The sequence below is a fragment of the Columba livia genome, chromosome 3, assembly GCF_036013475.1.
Source record: "Columba livia isolate bColLiv1 breed racing homer chromosome 3, bColLiv1.pat.W.v2, whole genome shotgun sequence".
NCBI classification, from domain to species: Eukaryota; Metazoa; Chordata; class Aves; order Columbiformes; family Columbidae; genus Columba; species Columba livia.
Genome location: NC_088604.1, coordinates 4,345,559 through 4,363,102, shown reverse-complemented (window position 1 = coordinate 4,363,102; position 17,544 = coordinate 4,345,559). Strand labels below are relative to the sequence as shown.

At 51.5% G+C, this 17,544-nt stretch overlaps 1 protein-coding gene and 1 long non-coding RNA gene across 5 annotated transcripts; one reads left to right on the top strand and one right to left on the bottom strand.

Moving 5' to 3' along the window:
• The first annotated feature begins 330 nt into the window (after nt 1-330).
• PAQR8 (progestin and adipoQ receptor family member 8) lies at nt 331-14,286 on the top strand. Of its 4 annotated transcripts, none has more exons than XM_065055651.1 (3): nt 395-484; nt 8,491-8,664; nt 9,646-14,286. In XM_065055651.1, the coding sequence occupies exons 1-3, from the start codon at nt 410-412 to the stop codon at nt 10,729-10,731; spliced, it is 1,335 nt and encodes a 444-aa protein (XP_064911723.1). In that variant the 5' UTR covers nt 395-409; the 3' UTR covers nt 10,732-14,286. The 4 variants fall into 4 exon arrangements, with proteins under 4 accessions (XP_064911725.1, XP_064911723.1, XP_064911722.1 ...); XM_065055650.1 differs by having other exon boundaries at nt 395-532; nt 9,646-10,969; XM_065055653.1 differs by lacking the exon at nt 8,491-8,664 and having other exon boundaries at nt 331-484; nt 9,646-10,969.
• Nucleotides 14,287-16,285: 1,999 nt separating this feature from the next.
• Nucleotides 16,286-17,106, bottom strand: LOC110359114 (uncharacterized). Its single transcript, XR_010471079.1, has 3 exons — nt 16,968-17,106; nt 16,591-16,628; nt 16,286-16,507 (listed from the first exon to the last, which is right to left on the bottom strand). It is a non-coding gene; the product is annotated as an uncharacterized LOC110359114 (long non-coding RNA).
• Between the last annotated feature and the right edge of the window lie 438 nt (nt 17,107-17,544).

The window sequence follows — 17,544 nt, the reverse complement described above, 5'->3', positions numbered from 1 at the left end:
TGTTTACAGATATATAAAGGGCGAGTGTCATGAGGATGGAGCCAGGCTCTTCTTGGTGACAACCAATGACAGTACAAGGCGTAATGGGTTCAAACTGGAACACAAAAGGTTCCACTTAAATTTGAGAAGCAACTTCTTCCCGGTGAGGGTGTCAGAGCCTGGCCCAGGTTGCCCAGAGAGGTTGTGGAGTCTCCTTCTCTGCAGACATTCCAACCCGCCTGGACACCTTCCTGTGTAACCTCATCTGGGTGTTCCTGCTCCATGGGGGGATTGCACTGGATGAGCTTTCGAGATCCCTTCCAACCCCCGACATTCTGTGATCCTGTGAATGTGTCTGGGCCGGGTTCGGCTCAGCTCGGCTCAGCTCGGCCGGGCTCGGCCCGCGGGGCCACCCCGGGGCGGGCCGCGCATGCGCGGGACAGCGGCCGCGGCGCTGCCGGAGGCGGCCGCGGGAGGCAGCGGCGTCGGCGGGGACGGCGCGGGGGTGAGTGCGGGGGCAGCGCGGGCGGTGAGCGCGGGGACGGCGCGGACGGTGAGTGCGGGCGCAGCCGCGGTCCCCCCCCCCGCCTCATCCCGGGACACCCGCCGCGGGGCCCGGCTGCGAGCCGGGTACCCACCGTTCCATCCCCTGCTGAGCTCCGCTTGCCCCGCGTGGGTACCGCGGCTCCCCAGCCACTCCCGTCCATCCCTCCATCCATCCATCCATCCCTCCATCCCTGCGGGTTGGGTCACGCCGGGCCGGTGCACACCCCAGCACCTGCGCACTGGGGCGGGTCCCCCGAGTGGGTAAACCACGCGTGCACCTCGATGCGCGATCATTTCGCCCCCCCCCCTCCAAGGTCCATCAATCCGGTGTCGGTCTTGCAGCCAGGGGGAAAGCGCAAGGAGGGCAGGAGTGCACGGGGATAAATGAACTTTGGCCATAAATTCCCCCCCCCAAGCCTCCGTGACCTGTATCTCCAGGGCTTTCTGAAGGAGAGAGGTGGGCATCGTTTGTCCTCCGTGTTTGTTAATAGCTGCGGGTTGATTTTCCTTGCGTGACTTTGACCCGGGGACGTTCTGGATGCCATGGCGAGGAGATGCATAGTTTAGCCGTGAGCCGCGTGAAGAACCAGCTCCTGGTGTTTGTTTTGGAGCTGCCACCTGCCCGTTTCACTTGACGCACCCCAGCTCATGCCTTGAATGGTCTGATGAACGGTTGTTCCCTCCTTGTCATCTCCAGGACGCTTTTGTTGGTGATTATTGCCCAGTTTCACAGCTGGATTTTTCCTGATAACTTCATGAGCATCTCACTTTTTTGAAGTGGGGGAAAAATTACATTGAACAGGCATTTGCTCAGTGTCAAACCGACGTGTCTGGTGCACGAGCGGGGCTGGGTATGGAGCCTCCTGATTGCTGTGCTGGGGGGTGAAATGCCGCAGATTAACTGGTGCTGGGTGCGCAGGCACTGGTACCAGTACCAGACTGGTCCTGCACATGATTTGTGTTCGGTTCTGCACAGTTCCGGAGCTTCATCCCCAGGCTGCTGTGGCCAGGGATGGCGTTTTGCTGCGCCGTGGGATGGAGACGTTGGGGCATTTTTGCGGATTGTCGCTGCAGAGCTGGGAAATGGGTTATTTTGGGGGTGCCATCCACAGGGGGCTGAAAGGGCTGGGATGAGGATGTGGCAGCAGTCGCTGAAAAAGAGCTAAATCACAAAAGGGATGATGTGCGTATGCAGCGCTCTGCAGGACTGGCATCCAGCGCTCTGAAGTCTGTTTTCTGTCTCTGCCGGGGCAGGGAGGGGACAGCCAGCCATGAGTTCCACCCGCGGACGGTGCTGCTTGTGACGGGGTGCAGCAGGGGTGATACGTGTTGCACATAGTTCCTAGAAACCTGCGGGCTCGCGGGGCCAAACCACAAGCCGTCACACATTTCCTGCCGCCCGGCTGCTGGAGGTGTGGGTTAACAGCCCTGTGCACAGCGGGATTTTCTGGTCGCTGGGCACCGTGCTTTTATTTATTGGCACAGATGCTGCAGCCGGAGCCTCTGGGTGAGGGTTTTGCTGTGGGGAGAGGTGGCTGGTGCAAGTGACATGCTGAGAATGGCAGAGCTGCCACCGTTGGGTCACGTTTGTGTGCTTGCAGCTCCTTGCACGTCCCGAGTCACGCACCAGCTGCCAGTACACATGGTAACCCCGTTCCTGGGGTCAGGCCAGCGGCCCTTTAATTGCAGTATCCATTTATGCTGAAGAAATTCCTCCCCAGGAATAAATTCCCAGGAAAGCTCGGAGAGGCTGCACGTTTGGTGTGCGGCCATATGCAGTCATACCTTATGTCCTCCATCCTTCAGGCAAGTAGAACTTGCTCATGGTTGCTTTTTATTCCCCGATGGATCAAGAAGGGACTTAACGTGGATGCAGCACAACTCGCATCCCTTGTTTGGTGGGGATTGTGATGAGGAAGAGTTTCTTGTGTTTCACCAGGATGTTCAGCACAGTGTAGATTTCATCCCCATGCAGAATATACCATTTCAGTCCATTTGTACATCACTCCTTTCACATGTACATCTCCAATTGCATCCTTGTAAAGATGCAGCTGGTCAAACTCAATGCCATGAGTTATGAAGGAATCAATGACTGGAGAGAGCAGAGTCATTTCAGGAAAGGAAAAAATGTCCATAAAGTGCTGAAGTGAAGGACTCTTGCCATAGAAGTCACTCACCTGGTACAGGGGGACATGCTGCATACCACCGTAGAGCTCAGTTACCTCTTCATCAGGCGCTGCTTTGAGCCCCCTATCTACTGTCCCCAGTTGGACATAATGGAAAGCATCGATCTTCATCAGATGTACATCATAGTGGAGTCCGTATATGGCAAAGCCTGGGATGCACTCGTACTTCCCAAGCCCTTCTGGATGCTTAAATTGTTCTATGAGGATGTCTGTGGCAGTGTTGGAAATCATGGAGTGTAGTAGATTAGAATAGTGTGCTAATGTGTGATTGCAGTCAAAGCCATCCGGTCCTCAGGGCTTGGCAAGGTCCTGGAAGGGTGACACTGGTGTCACTCACTGCAGAGCTCGCGGGGTTGAACAGTTAAATACGAGGAGGTCCCAGCTGAGACAAAGGGTTTGAGTGCTGGAAGAGCAGAGCTGCAGCTCCGGGGGCTGGCACAGAGCCGCACTCTGCCCGCAGCAGCCACAGTGCTCTGCATGATTTATATACATTTTTTTCTAATGACCGAAGCTCTAAAATCCACAACTGTAAAAAAAAAAAATAATGTTTTTGTGCAAGAGGCTTTTGTGGACGACAGCAAATTAAGCAGCCTTGGCCTGTAGGCTCCACGGGACCTTTTGGCACCGGTGCAGAGCCTTTCGGCACGGGTGCGGAGCCCTGAGCAGTGCACAGGCGGTTTGGTTTGGTTGCTCTGCCTGCAGGCAGATGGTTCCTGGCTTGTCCCATCAGCACATAAATCTGAGCAGGGAGGAACTTGCGGGCTCGCTGAGGTCTCCCTGCGTTAGTGGGAGTTCCTGTCTCCAGCAAATCTCACAGAATGACAGAGTCACAGAATGTCAGGGGTTGGAAGGGCCCTGGAAAGCTCATCCAGTGCAATCCCCCCATGGAGCAGGAACACCCAGATGAGGTTACACAGGAAGGTGTCCAGGCAGGTTGGAATGTCTGCAGAGAAGGAGACTCCACAACCTCCCTGGGCAGCCTGGGCCAGGCTCTGCCACCCTCACCCCCAACAAGTTTCTTCTCATATTTAAGTGGAACCTCTTGTGTTGCAGTTTGAACCCGTAATCTGTACTGAAAGAGTTGTGCCATGGGCTGGTGGCTTTAGGAAAAGCTTATGGCCTTGTGTAGGTCGCTATTGAGGGATGGAGGGGAAGGGTTGTGTGTCCTTTGGGCCTTGCGGGGGGAAATGTAGGAGCTAAAAGCAAGATGCAGCTGAAACAAATCCAAGCCCCTTTTTCAGCCAATGGGGAAAAACAAACCAACCCCCCGCCGACAAACACGAACAAAAACCCCAAACAAAACCAAACCCAAGCACTTTCCTGGCAGCTGATCCCACTGCATCGGTGGTCCCCGCAGGACTGAATGTAGCAGGGTGCCTGGAGCAAAACCGTGTCTGGGGATGTGCTGACACCTCAGCACGCTGATGGCTGCAGGTCGTTGATCAGGAACCCGGTCTGGTTTGATCACTGGTGAACTCCAGGCCTGTAAGTGTGGGTGTTGCACCCCAGGGATCTCACACCACCTGAAACTGAGCCACAGGCTGTTGGGGGTTGTGTCTGTGTGTGGGAAAAGAAAGTGGTGAGCAGACCGGATAGTGTGAAGAGCAACCGTTTGGTGAGATCAGGAAGAAAAGCTGTGGAATGTTGCCTCAATCTTGAGCCATTTTTGATAGGAGGGGATGGATTTGCCAGAGGAGATCATTCTCAGACAGGGTCTACGGGTAGAAATAATGAACATTAACATTTTTGCCTCTGCGTAGTGCTAAAGAGCAAAGACAACCAGAATAAGCACTAGCTTAGTTTTGGGGTGGTTGAGAGAATGAGGAGTTGTCCTGAGCCCCCTGCTCCTGACCACCACGGCAGAGTCATGTTGGCTGCCAAGAGACTCCCCCAGCGCAGACCTGCAAATACTTTGTGCAGTTTCCCTCTCTGGGGAGAGAAAGTGAGGCAGGAAAGACAATAAAATACGATAATGTATTGGGATGGAAGGTATATTCATGTACCCACTCAGGAAATACGGTGGTAAAACACTGGTATATGTTGGGCAGAAAGGCGGTGGATGAACAATCCCTGCAGACATCCCAGGCCAGGCTGGACGGGGCTCTGAGCAACCTGAGCTGGTGAAGATGTCCCTGTCCATGGCAGGGGTGGCACTGGATGAGCTTTGAAGGTCCTTTCCCACCCAAACTATGATTCTATGAAAATCAGGCTCCTGCTCAAGGTTTGGACACCAAAGCCGCTGCAAGAGGCACCTGCTGCTCGGCACGGCTGGGCTGGCCACCGGCCCCATTTGCTTCCAGGCCACAAGAACCATGGGGAGCTGACGGTGCCATCCATGGGGGGTCCTGCCATGTCCTGCCGGCTCTAATGCCTCATCTCCCAGCATCACAAAATGTTCATTTTCTTGTCATAATATGTGTTTGGACAAACCCCAGGTCAGCTACATGCTCTGTGTGTGTATGTGTATATGGAAAGGTAGAATTTGAGCCATTTTATTTTATTTGAATTTTTATAGAAGGTTATTTTGACCCTTTTTCTTAACAGATAAAGGAGTTGCACCAGGGAAGGTTCAGATTGGATATTAGGAAACATTTTTTCCCCAAAGGGCTGTGGGGCATTGGAACAGGCTGCCCAGGGCAGTGCTGGAGTCACCATCCCTGGAGCTGCTTAAAAGACACGTAGATGAGGTTATTAAGGATATAGTTTAGTGCCAGTGTTGGGTTGATGGTTGAATGCAATGATCTTGAGGATCTCTTCCAACCAAAATGATTCTGTGAATTTTTAACCCCAGGCTTCAAAATGACCTGCTGTCCTTCCAGGGGCTTTTGCTCCACTTCCAGAAGAGAGGAATTCAGGAATTAATCACCTGCGGCTCATAAAACGGGCCCGTTGCCTACTGCTCCGTGATCACTGCTGTTATGCTATCCACATTTTTTATTTTGTGATAAATACAATGTGTTTATTAAAGACTTCCCCACAGCTGAGCTCCCTGGTCCTCTCTGCTTTGTTTAGCAGGATTTGCTGCCTTTCTAGAAGCCTGTGTTAACCTCTGGTGCCTGAATACTGTCCTGCGAACAAATATATCGCGTTGGCGCAGCCTAAGTCCCAGTCAACGCCGAGGCTGGACCAGTGGGAAAATCAGCCGTGCTCTGTAGGAAATTTTCTCATTCAAACCCCTCCAACCGACTGTGCCCAAAAAGCTGGGAAGAAGCTCGGCTTTCCATTATCCTCTTCAAAAGGGAGAGGAAAAATTGGAACACGGGGATCATTCTCCTCCTTGTGCCGCGGGTCTTATTGTGCCGCGATGATCCAGCCTGGCCAGCGTCCATTCCCTTCTCGCCTTGCAGCTCCCTCCCCGAAACAAATGCTGCTTCTTGGTTGCTGTTAATTGGAAGCAGCCAAAATAACTGAATCCCCCGGAGATGGGGGGAGTGAGGACAGAATCTCAACGAGATGCCCGGCTGATGAATGTGGCTTTCAGCCGCTGCGACGCCCCCGTGCAGGGAAAAGAATAGGGGCTCTGTGAAAAGTGAAACAGCCAGTGCTGACCTTGGCTTTCTGGGTTGGTTTTTTTTGTTGTTTTTTTTTTTTTTAATTTTTTTTTTTTGCCCTTTCTCTCCCATTTCTAAGGTTAATTGCTCATTGCTTTGTCCATCACATGATCGCTGGGATTTGCCAACTCGTTCTCACTCGTTAATGTCACAAGTGCCGTTTAAAATAAGCAGCCTACCAGGTTCCTGGTTCAGCACTGTTTATCGCAGTATCAGATGTGTTTTCCTGTGATTTCGGACTATTATTTTGAAAATCTCTGCCCCTCCCTTGGCCTGTTAAAAACAGGCATTTTTCAGCTTTGAAGCCTGGCTGGAAGGACATGTGCAGCATACGAGCTCTCCCCAGCTCTGCGCACAGGCGATGCGCGCTGTACACACCGAGCCCTCAGTGCCGGTGCCAGCCTGTGCCAGGGACAGACGCTGCCCGGCTCTCTCGGACCCTTTCAGCATGCAAAGCGGGCAGGACAAGGGTGCTGGAAGAGGAGACGCGCCGCTCGCATCAACAAACATCCCTATGGGCAGCCTTGGTTGTCACCTGCCTGTGTGTCTTCTGGTTGTCTTGCTCTTTATCATAGAATCATTAGATGGTTTGGGTGGGAAGGGACCTCCAAAGCCCCCCCAGTGCCACCCCTGCCATGAGCAGGGACATCTTCACCAGCTCAGGTTGCTCAGAGCCCTGTCCAGCCTGGCCTGGGATGTCTCCAGGGATGGGGCATCCCCCACCTCTCTGGCCAACCTGGGACAGGCTCTCAACACCCTCAGTGCAAACAATTTCTTCCACTGGGTTCGTCAACCAGAGGGTGCTGGACACTGGAACAGGCTCCCTAGGGAGGTGTCACAGCCCCAAGCCTGACAGTGTTCAAGAGGAGACTGGACAACGTCCTCAGCCACATGGTGTGAACTGTGGGGTTGTCCTGTGCGGGGACAGGAGTTGGACTTGATGATCCTTGTGGGTCCCTTCCAACTCAGGACATTCTGTGATTCAAGGATATTCAGTCTTATGCATCTGTGAAACTAAAATACCATTTGCAGGGACCACCTTCCCTTCCACCTTTTGTAGTTAAGGCAGCTCCATCAAACTGAGCAGCCAGATTCCTCTGTGAAAGGTGCTGAGGCATAAAGCCTGGTAAGCACAGGGAGAGGACTGACTGGAAAATACAAGTCCTAGTTACGACAACTGCCATCTGCTAGAACAAGGAAGCAACATGAAAATATTTTCTCTGTTATCAGAAGCTTTGGGTTGCGAGAGGAAGTGGGACTTGCAACCTGGTGCAGCGTCTGCTCTGACTTTGCTCTTTGTGCTGTGTCACCCCGAGGCCATTCGACAGGTCCAATCCCTCTCCATGTTTCACACCATTTCACATCTCGCAGCCCAGCACGGATCTCCCATCATGCACCCACACAAACTATACCCCTTGTCCCACCTCTGACAGAAGAAAAACAGATCATTTCCCACACTCAGCCAAAATGCTGATTTGCATTGAATTATTGTTGGCCATCTCCCTGCACTTGCAGCTCTGGTTGGGTGTGTATGAGCTTAGGAGGCAGGCTCCACTCCTGCAAAAATATATGTGTTGGCTGCACAGGGGTTACCAGAGCCCTGCAGAGTCTGGTGAGGCTCTGTCAACATCAAATTCAGTTCAAGCATGGACATCACTATGATGAGTTCTCTCTTTTTTTTGTGTGTGTGGCATAAACACCAGCAGGGAAGAGAAATATCCAGGCTGGAAGGGAAATAGAGGGTACTGGAAGTTAATTCAGTGCTGTGAGGTTGTCTGCAGACATTAGGATCCTGCTGTGCCCTGAATCTGAAGCTTTCCAGCCAGAGCTTAGCAACTCTGGAGGTTGCCAAGGAGCAGAGCAGACAGAGCAGCGCCCAGCACTGGCGTTCGGCTGCTCTGAGTGTCCAGGCACATCTCGGAGAATCAGAGAATCACAGGATGGTTTGTGTTGAAGGGACCTTAAAGCTCCCCCAGTGCCACCCCTGCCATGAGCAGGGACATCTTCACCAGCTCAGGTTGCTCAGAGCCCCGTCCAGCCTGGCCTGGGATGTCTCCAGGGATGGTTCATCCACCACCTCTCTGGCCAACCTGGGACAGGCTCTCACCACCCTCAGCACAGACAATTTCCTCCTCATGTCTGGCCTGAATATCACCTCTTGTAGTTGAAAACTCTGATGCGGAGCCTCTCGTTTCTCCTTCACCTTCCAGCCCTGTTGCTTTTTGCAGGTGGAAGGAGGAGCGCTGCAGATTTGGGACTGTGCACTTCTGCCTGTTTCCCTCTGCCCCGTCCCTGCAGCAGCCCCAGGCACGACACCCCTGTGCAAGCTGTGTGCCAGGGAAGCCAGGTGTATTGCAACCTCCACGATTTGGTTGGGACCCTCTTCACTTGGGTGCAGAAAGGCAAGTTATCCCTTAAATAAGTAATTTGACCTTAATTTTGCCCCTGAGAAGTTTGTTCTATGGGAAAGGGTTGTTCAGCATGGAGAAGAGAAGCTCCGAGGGGACCTTATTGCAACCTTTCTGGACTTAAAAGGGCCGATAAGAAAGATGGGGACAGACTTTTGAGCAGGGCCTGTTGCAACAGGACAAGGGGTGATGGTTTTAAATTAAAGGAGGGAGATTCAGGCCAGACATGAGGAAGAAAGTGTTTATAATGCGGGTGGTAAAACACTGTCCCAGGTTGGCCAGAGAGGTGGTGGATGCCCCATCCCTGGAGACATCCCAGGCCAGGCTGGATGGGGCTCTGAGCAACCCGAGCTGGTGAAGATGTCCCTGCTCATGGCAGGGGTGGCACTGGGGGAGCTTTGGAGGTCCCATCCCACCGAAACCATTCTGTTTTTCTATGAAAAATTCCCTCTGCAAATATTCAGGTGCTTTCTTGACATCTAACTGCTTCTTACCTTCCCTTATTGGCAGCTCCTGGCTACTCACAAACATGCTCCAAGCTGAGTGACATTGCTGTGCCCATCTGACACCAGCTGAACTGCAGGGACAGGACAGTGTCGTCCTTCTCCATGCTGAATTTAGGTCTGCTGAGTCAAAAAAAGCCCCTTTCCCCTAAGAGCAGGTCCAGCACCTTGAAAACATCATGCCTCATCCCACCCAGAATGGCAACATGCTCTTCTCCCCAATGCATTGTTATTAAATTGGATATTAGGAACAATTTATTCATGGAAAGGGCTATTGGGCATTGGAACAGGCTGCCCAGGGCAGTGGTGGAGTCACCATCCCTGGGAGGGCTTAGAAGACACATAGATGAGTTTCTTAGGGACATGGTTTAGTGCCAGAGTTTAGTTAATGGTTGGATGCGATGATCTTGAGGGTCCCTCCCAACCAGAATGATTCTATGATTAATGTTTCCTCTGTCTCCCCTCCCCGCAGGGCACAAAGACGACACACACGGCGAAGATGACGGCCATCCTGGCGCGGCTCAGCACGCTGTCCCTCAGCGGGCAGCATCTCAGCCGCCTCCCCAGGCTGCTGGAGGACGGTCTGCCCCAGATGCCCTGCACGGTCAAGGAGTGCGAGGTGCCGCAGCTCTTCCGCGAGCCGTACATCCACAGCGGGTACCGGCCCACCGGCCAGGACTGGCGCTACTACTTCCTCAGCCTCTTCCAGAAGCACAACGAGGTGGTCAACGTGTGGACTCACCTCCTGGCAGCGCTGGCGGTGCTGCTGAGGTTCAAGACCTTTGCGGAGGCCGAGCAGGTACCCGTGGACGCATGGTCCTTGCCTTTGCTCGTCTTTGTCCTCTCCTCCGTCACCTACCTGACCTGCAGCCTCTTGGCCCACCTCCTGCAGTCCAAATCGGAGCTGTACCACTACACCTTCTACTTTGTGGACTACGTTGGAGTCAGCATCTACCAGTACGGCAGTGCCTTGGCCCATTTCTACTACAGCTCCGACCAAGCCTGGTATGACAAATTCTGGCTTTTCTTCCTGCCGGCGGCTGCTTTCTGTGGCTGGTTGTCCTGTGCCGGCTGCTGCTACGCGAAATATCGGTACCGCCGGCCTTACCCCGTCATGAGGAAGATGTGCCAGGTGATCCCAGCAGGGCTGGCGTTCATCTTGGATATCAGTCCCGTTGCCCATCGGGTGGTTCTGTGTCACCTGGGAGGCTGTGAGGAAGATGCCGCTTGGTACCATACGTACCAGATACTGTTTTTCCTCATCAGCGCTTATTTCTTCTCCTGCCCTGTCCCTGAGAAGTACTTCCCTGGCTCCTGTGATATCATTGGCCATGGCCACCAGATCTTCCACGCCTTCCTGGCCATCTGCACCCTGTCACAGCTGGAAGCCATTCTATTGGATTACAAGAACAGGCAGGAGATTTTCCTGAAAAGACACGGGCCTTTCTCCATTTATCTCTCTTGCGTCTCTTTTTTTGGCCTGGTGGCTTGTAGTGCCATCACAGCTTACATCCTGCGGTGCAGGATCAAGGCCAGCCTGGCTAAAAAAGACTCCTGAGAGTCACAAATGTGACATCACCAGGGTGGTGAAAAATCAAGAAAAGGGGCATAACATATTAGAGACATAACTGGCTTCTTTGCCTAACCCGCTGTGACTAACATGGACCCGGGACTTGGGTGGAGGGCTGGAGATTTCATGCTGGATGCATTTTCACAGCAGGAACTTGCCTTTTGCCATCCAGGGGAAATGGGGTGTTTTAAGCCAGAACTAATCATTGAACCAAGGATGCCGGAATAGGCAGAGGTTTCTTGTTCAAGCTGTGGGGTGTATCTTGCTGAATGTCAGGGGAGGCAACCGGAAGGTTGTGAGCATGTAGAAGGGGCTCACAAGGCAGTGGAGAACATACCTTGAGGACCACAGCTGCATGTGATGACCTCTTTGGGTTTTGCCATCTCTGCTGTCTGTGGGAGATCTGTTTTATGAAAGGTAGTGGCAAGGTTTCAGGAGGAGTCTACATTTCTAGGGTTCCGGTGCAAGGGTGTGCGGGGCACAGTGGTTGGTAGGATCCTTTTCCAGTTGGGTTAAGCCAGGTTCTCTCTAGGGTCCCTTTGTCTAGTATCTCAACGCCAGGTTGCTGAGGTGGCTTTGGCAAAGCATGTTTGGAGACTTAGGCCTGGCCTGGGGTCCTGTAGGACAAACTGGATCTGAACGTGAGCCCTGTGTCTGCTGGTGGAGATGTTAGCTCAGCTCTATCTTCTCTTTCTGTCTGACCGCATCAGCTACAGTGGAGCTGCTCACCAAAACGACGCAGCCGGACTGTCCCAAGGGTTACCAACAGGACATGGGTCTTTCTCAGCAGCTGGAATTTCACCTAAGGTCGTGGTAGTGTTGACAGCCATTTGGTAGCCTATACGACAGGTCTTCAAGGCTCCTCACTTCCATTTGAAGCGCTTGGTTGCCTTTGAGGAGCTGGGCCTGGGTCAGGCTGGAGATGGCTTTGAGTCTTCCCCAATGGCAGAGGTTGAGCACCCCTGAGGCCACCCATGTTCAGGGTGCTGGTCCCAGGAGGGGTGATGCTTTCAGTGCATCATTTTGGCTGCTTCTGTGACAGGTTCATGCATTCCTGCATTGACTGCATCATCTAAGGACTCGGACTGAGCTCCAGCACTGTCCATTCAGTGTAGAGTAACCTGGCTGTGACCTGTCTGGTACGTGAAAGGCTCTGGGCCTCCAACAACCGTACTGCAGTCATGGGCAAGTGAAGTAGTCTTTATTCCCCTCTTAATGGTGCTTTTCAGAACACCAAGCAGTCCTTGGTGGGCCCCATAGGAAGGCTGACCTTGAAGCTGCAGACTTGCTTTTCTCTGACCAGCGGGTCTGTGAATCTGGCACGTTTTATCAGCACTAGACGAAGGTTTAACAGCAAAAGGCAGGAGCAGAGTGACAGCATCAGGGTCCTGTGCAACCTTGGGATGGGTTTCTCCTTGAGACTTGGAGATTCCTGTGCCGAGTGGCAAAGATAGTGGTCAGGGACGCTCCATGTCCGTGGGTCAGTCCTGTCCATGGTGTAGAAAGGACTGATTTACTGTTTCCCTCACCAGACGAGTCTCTTCTGTGCCTGCTTGGGAGGAACTTCAGTTGCACTGAAGTTGGTAGCACTTGCAGGACAGGATGCTCAGAGCCAGTGCAGAAATATGGTCCTAGTCAGCTCACGCACCTTCTGTTTGACCCACTGCTTAGTAAAGCCTGGCACAGCTCCTCCCAGCTGTACATTGTGCAAGACCTGCAGCCTCAAACACTTCCACATCGGGCAGATTCCTAGAAGGTATAAATCTTTGCTGAAAGCAAAGCAGCCATGGGATCTCTGCCAGCCACAGATTGGTCTCGTTGAACCCAAGGGCAGGCAAATGAATTGTGATTGCTGGTTCTGAGCAGGCAGAGTTGAGGGTTGGGGTATGATTTGTCGTGACAAGCACTGATTTCTGCACTTGATCTGTTTTTTTTAACTATTGATATGTGTGTGTTTGTGTACGTGTGTGTGTGCATGATTTATTATCCAGAAAGGCTTTGCCTTTGGCTTTTATATGTGCAGAGCATCCTAGTTGGGTCAAGATTAGCCTGAAGGAAACAGTGCTATGGTACTGGAGGAGCAAGGTGGGCCAGACAACAAGTGTCTCTGAAACGGATCTGTTAGTCAGTGCTTTGCTGTGTTTCGTGTACTAATTTGAAACTCATGGCCCTATCAACAAATTAAATACAGAGGGAGAAGGAAGGAAGTTTTGAGTACAAGAGAAGAAATCATAGGGGAGCCTTCAGGTCGTATAGTCCACGCTTTCTCATCACTCTTGGCCTCCTGGTTTACATCCAGGCTAGCTGAGAAGTTAATTACTTCATTTCCTACGGTGTAATTTGATGGTACAGCCATGCTGATCTAACAGTAAATGTGCCTCGGGGGAGCGGCAAGCAGAGATGGTCCCACTTACACCTCATCATTCCCCTTCCCTTGCACAGAAGCTCATCTGACCGCAGAGCGAGCCGATGCCAGGAGATGGACCGGCAGAAAACCAATCCTGCTGAAAAAACGTCATTTTTGCTGGTTTTAACTTGGAGAATTCTGCTGCCTCCAGGCAGCTTGCACAGCAGCTGGTTGCTCAGTTAGCTCTGCTGCACCGATGGGCTGCTCCCTCCGTGGTCTCTGTGGCTTTGCTGGTGCGTTTCCTCCCAGCTTGAGGAAAGAGTTCCAGTGGCAGCAGTGATTTTTTTCTCATAGCCTGATTTGCCTTTTGTGGTAGATAAAGCAGAATAAGCCACTGAGTGTGAATCTCGCTGGATGGCATCAGTGGGGTCCTGTGCAGGGAGTAAACTGGGCTGGTCCAGAGCTCCTTTCTGGGTGAAAACTGGGAAGGAATGGGCATCATTGCTGACAGCAAACCCTGCTCTGCTGCCACCTGGAGTCATACTGGTACTAAAGGAAGGGGTCACCCAGGTGTTTCCCTGTCTAAGGGTTTGAAAATAGATGATGTGTCCTGCCCTTGTCGAAGGAGGATGGGTACAGTAACACCCTCTGGTTCAGGGACAGGGAGAGGAGGTGCCCCCATGGCTCTTCTGAGGTATTTCTGGTCATATTTCTTCTCCTCCTTGGTCCAGCAGAAGTGAAACTTCTCCTTCTGAAGCCATCATGTGACAGTGGTGGTGTTTTCCATATTCTCGTGTGACCCCTTGGGTGAAGCTGCTCACGTCTCCGTGTGGCCCTGCTCTCAGGCCTGGAGCTGACCTCCTGTTACCATGATGGGCTGATGGAGCAGGGGATCACCACACACATCGCTGCTGCTGTGAGGATGCACCCTTGTGTCACAAGGCACTCCGCAACACTGGAGCTTCCTTCATCCTGGTCTCCATCCTCCTCCTCTTCCTCCAACTGGCTTCTTTCTTTCCCTCATCCCCAGATTTCGTGCTTGTGCCTTATGCACCTGGCTGCCTACATGGGAAGACCCCACATGCCGTGGAGTCTGCTGCATCTCAACCGGGCACTTCTCAAAGTCCTGCCGTTCACACAGGGGAGACCAGGGCTGGGTCCAGAGAGAGTAAAAGTGCCGCTGTGATAAATGCTGAGCTCACCCTGAGAGGCTCTCATGGCCTCCTCCTTGGGCTCACTGCTTGGAGAACACCTCCTGCCATCATGATGTTTCTCTGAAGGCATGGCTGGGAAGGGGTGCCCATGCTTTGAAGAGCTGACCACCAAAGGTTGAGGAAATCTGAGATCCTGAAGGGCCTGAGGTCCTAACCCTCTCCCCCAGGAATCTCTGCTCCTGAGACAGTATTTTTTGTACATCTTGCAACCCGTATCTGTACAGGACAACTCCCGAAAATTCATCCCAATGTGCCTTCTGCTTTTTCTTTTCAGAATCCATCCTGAAGGCACCTGAAGCTCTGAGCAGCCTCTGTGCTGATGGTCCATGGTTGAGTTTAACAGCCAGTGGTGCACAGAGCAGAAGAGGAGGATGGAGAGAGGTGCCTTAAACTTGTATTTATGCCTAATGATTTGTGTAACAAGGCAAGGACGGGTTCCTCGTGTGCCTTGCAATTTATATCTTTTACTGACAAGATTATTTTTAAGCACTGTTTTTACTAAGCAGAAGTACAAAAGAGTTTGTATTTTTTTCCCTGGGAAGGGTATGACTGTTCCATATTAACCATCCCCTTCCCAACTCTCATCTGCTGACTTTGTATTGTTGCAAACATTGATAATATTTTAAGCTTTCTACTGTACTGATCATTATTTAAAAACCTTAGTGAAAAAAAAAAAATCTGTAAAAGCAAAATGATTGTTGTGGTGTGAAATTCTCAAATGCACAACTAGAGGTTATGAGTCTTTAGGAAGTAAAGTGGATAATAATTACAGAGTGGATATATTGGAGTGGATATTAATTATAACAATAATGAACAATAGGGTGTGGTTTTATCTGTGCATCTCAAAGCACTTTGCAGGTTTCACTGTAACAACTTGATTTCATTCCCTTTGCACGAGAGAGGTGCCCTGACACTGATTAGAGTGGTTGAAGTTCATCATCCACAAAAGTACCTGGGTGTCCCATTTCCCTTAATTGGCATCAGAGGTGAGTATCTAGTGATTTGGTGGCCTGGCACCCAAGCACTGCAGCTTTGGTGGCCAAGCTGCGAATGGAAGTGACTGTTCAAGCAAAACATTTCAGCGTGTGCATAAAATTAAGCTCCACCTCCTCATCTTCTCGACCTGTCCTTCCTGAAGAGCCTGCATCCCTCCATGGCAACACTCGAGTCATGGGAACCGTCCCACCGTGTCTTCCTGCTCCCAGCACGATCGCAGCCCTGCAGCTGCATCCCAATCTCAAACTCGTCATGCATAGTCCACATCCTGCCTGCATTACACGCACTGCAGGGAAACACCCCAGCGCAGTCACTTCTCAATAAATGTTTTGGGGGATTTTGCCCTAACTGTGCCTTGTAGGCACTTCCTAGCTGGCATGCGAAGGCTGGAGGTGACCCTGCTTAAGCCCTGGTGTGTTCATTTTGTGATCCCTTTCTGTCACATAACTCCGTGCCCGCTCCTCATCAGCCTTCTCCATCACTGCGTGACAGGGCTGATGGTACCTGCTCTATCCTCCATCCCCCTGTATTCAGCACTGCTGAGGCTGCAACTTGAATCCTGGGGTCAGTTTTGGGCCCCTCATGCCAAGAAAGGCCTTGAGGTGCTGGAGCGAGTTGAGAGAAGGGAACGGAGCTGGGGAAGGGGCTGGAGCACAAGTGTGATGGGAGCAGCTGAGGGACCTGGGGGGGGATTAGATTGGATCTGGGGAACAATTTCTTCCCCAAAGGGCTGTTGGGCATTGGAACAGGCTGCCCAGGGCAGTGGTGGGGTCACCATCCCTGGAGGGGCTTAAAAGACATGTAGATAAGGTCCTTAGGGACATGATTTAGTGCCAGTGTGAGGTTAATGGTCAGACGCGATGATCTTGATGATCATCCCTCGTTTAAAGTCCCTTTACCAGCAGGATCATGTGCACTCATGTACATACCCCATTCCCCAGGATATACACTTGGTATGAACTTCAATCCTCAAAAAACTCTGCTCTTTTTCCCTCTTCTACCACCACACTACTAATTTTAATTATTATTTCTTCATACAAGGAGCAAGGCTTCCGTACTGTTTTGCTTTTACCCACCAGAGGGCGAGATGCCGTCATCTGTGGCTGCAAGAGAGGCCTCCAGTGCCACGAAAGCAGAGCCTTCAGCCTTAGCGTTCCAGACAGGCTTAGGAAAAACCACTGCCATCCAAGCAGGCGAGCAGCCAACTCTGCAAAGAGACGCATTTCCGAGGGAGAGATGTGCTTTGCGAACGTCTCGCCCTCTGCCTAAGTGACAGGGATTTCACCGGACCTGTTAGGCCGAAGTTTTAAGTTTCCATGAAGTAAAACCTGGAAAAGAATGGGAGAAATTAGCAAAACAGAGAAACAGGAGTGTTAACTTTTTTTAACATGAAACAAAAACAGAGACTTGTGGTATGCTGAGAAGAAACTGCTTGGTGATAGTGTTTTAGGGATCGTATTTAGTACATATCCGATATCACACACACACCCTTGACACGTGAAAAGTCAGATGGTTATTTGCAGAAGAGGGAACTGGTTTATCCAAAGCACATGAAGCCAAATGCAAAAAGTAGAAGAGCTTCCAAGTCAGAGGAACATGGCATTTTGGTCATTTCATGTGTCACCAGCCACACAGGAGAGAATGTGAAAGAAGGGAACGATTTTTACCTCAAGCACCAGATATTGCAGCAGCCAGGTTGCCTCACAAGAGGTCCTTTTACCCATTAACTCTTTATCTGGTCTTCTTGCAGCTCACAGGTAACAAGGGCAGAGACGCAAAGCATTAGCAACAAGCTCTAAGTGAAATGTTTCCTTCTTTGTTCTGCTAAGCGGCTGTTGAAGATGGTCTGAGGGCCTAGGTCAGGGGAAGAATATTTCCCCATATTGCCTGCTGCTCCTGTGGACTTCGGAGAGAGAGGCCTTAGCAGCCCTGGAAAAAAAGAACTGAACATGTTCAAAATTTAAGGTATTAAGTCACCTGCTGTGTCTTAAATTCTGCAGCTGTTCCCACTGATGGCTCATCCTTTATCCTGCAGTTCTTTGGGGTTTTTTGCTGGCTGAAGGTAAGACCTGTTCTCAATCCAAAACAGTTTCTCTAGCTATGAAGTGATGAGCACTAAACTCATTCCTTGGCAATATCCTTTCTAACACACCTTAATGAAATATTTGGCCCTTCAGGGCCAATAGATGAGGTGGAAGAAATTAAAAAACCAGCCAAGCTTGTATTGCTTCATCTGGAAGTCTG

Excerpts from the sequence above, each read along its gene's own strand:
- PAQR8 (XM_065055650.1), top strand. The coding sequence starts at position 410 with ATGCGCGGGACAGCGGCCGCGGCGCTGCCGGAGGCGGCCGCGGGAGGC. Across the intron at positions 533-8,490 it reads GCGCGGGGACGGCGCGGACG|GTGGAAGGAGGAGCGCTGCA; the intron begins GTGAGTGCGGGC and ends TGCTTTTTGCAG. Across the intron at positions 8,665-9,645 it reads CTTCACTTGGGTGCAGAAAG|GGCACAAAGACGACACACAC; the intron begins GCAAGTTATCCC and ends CCCTCCCCGCAG.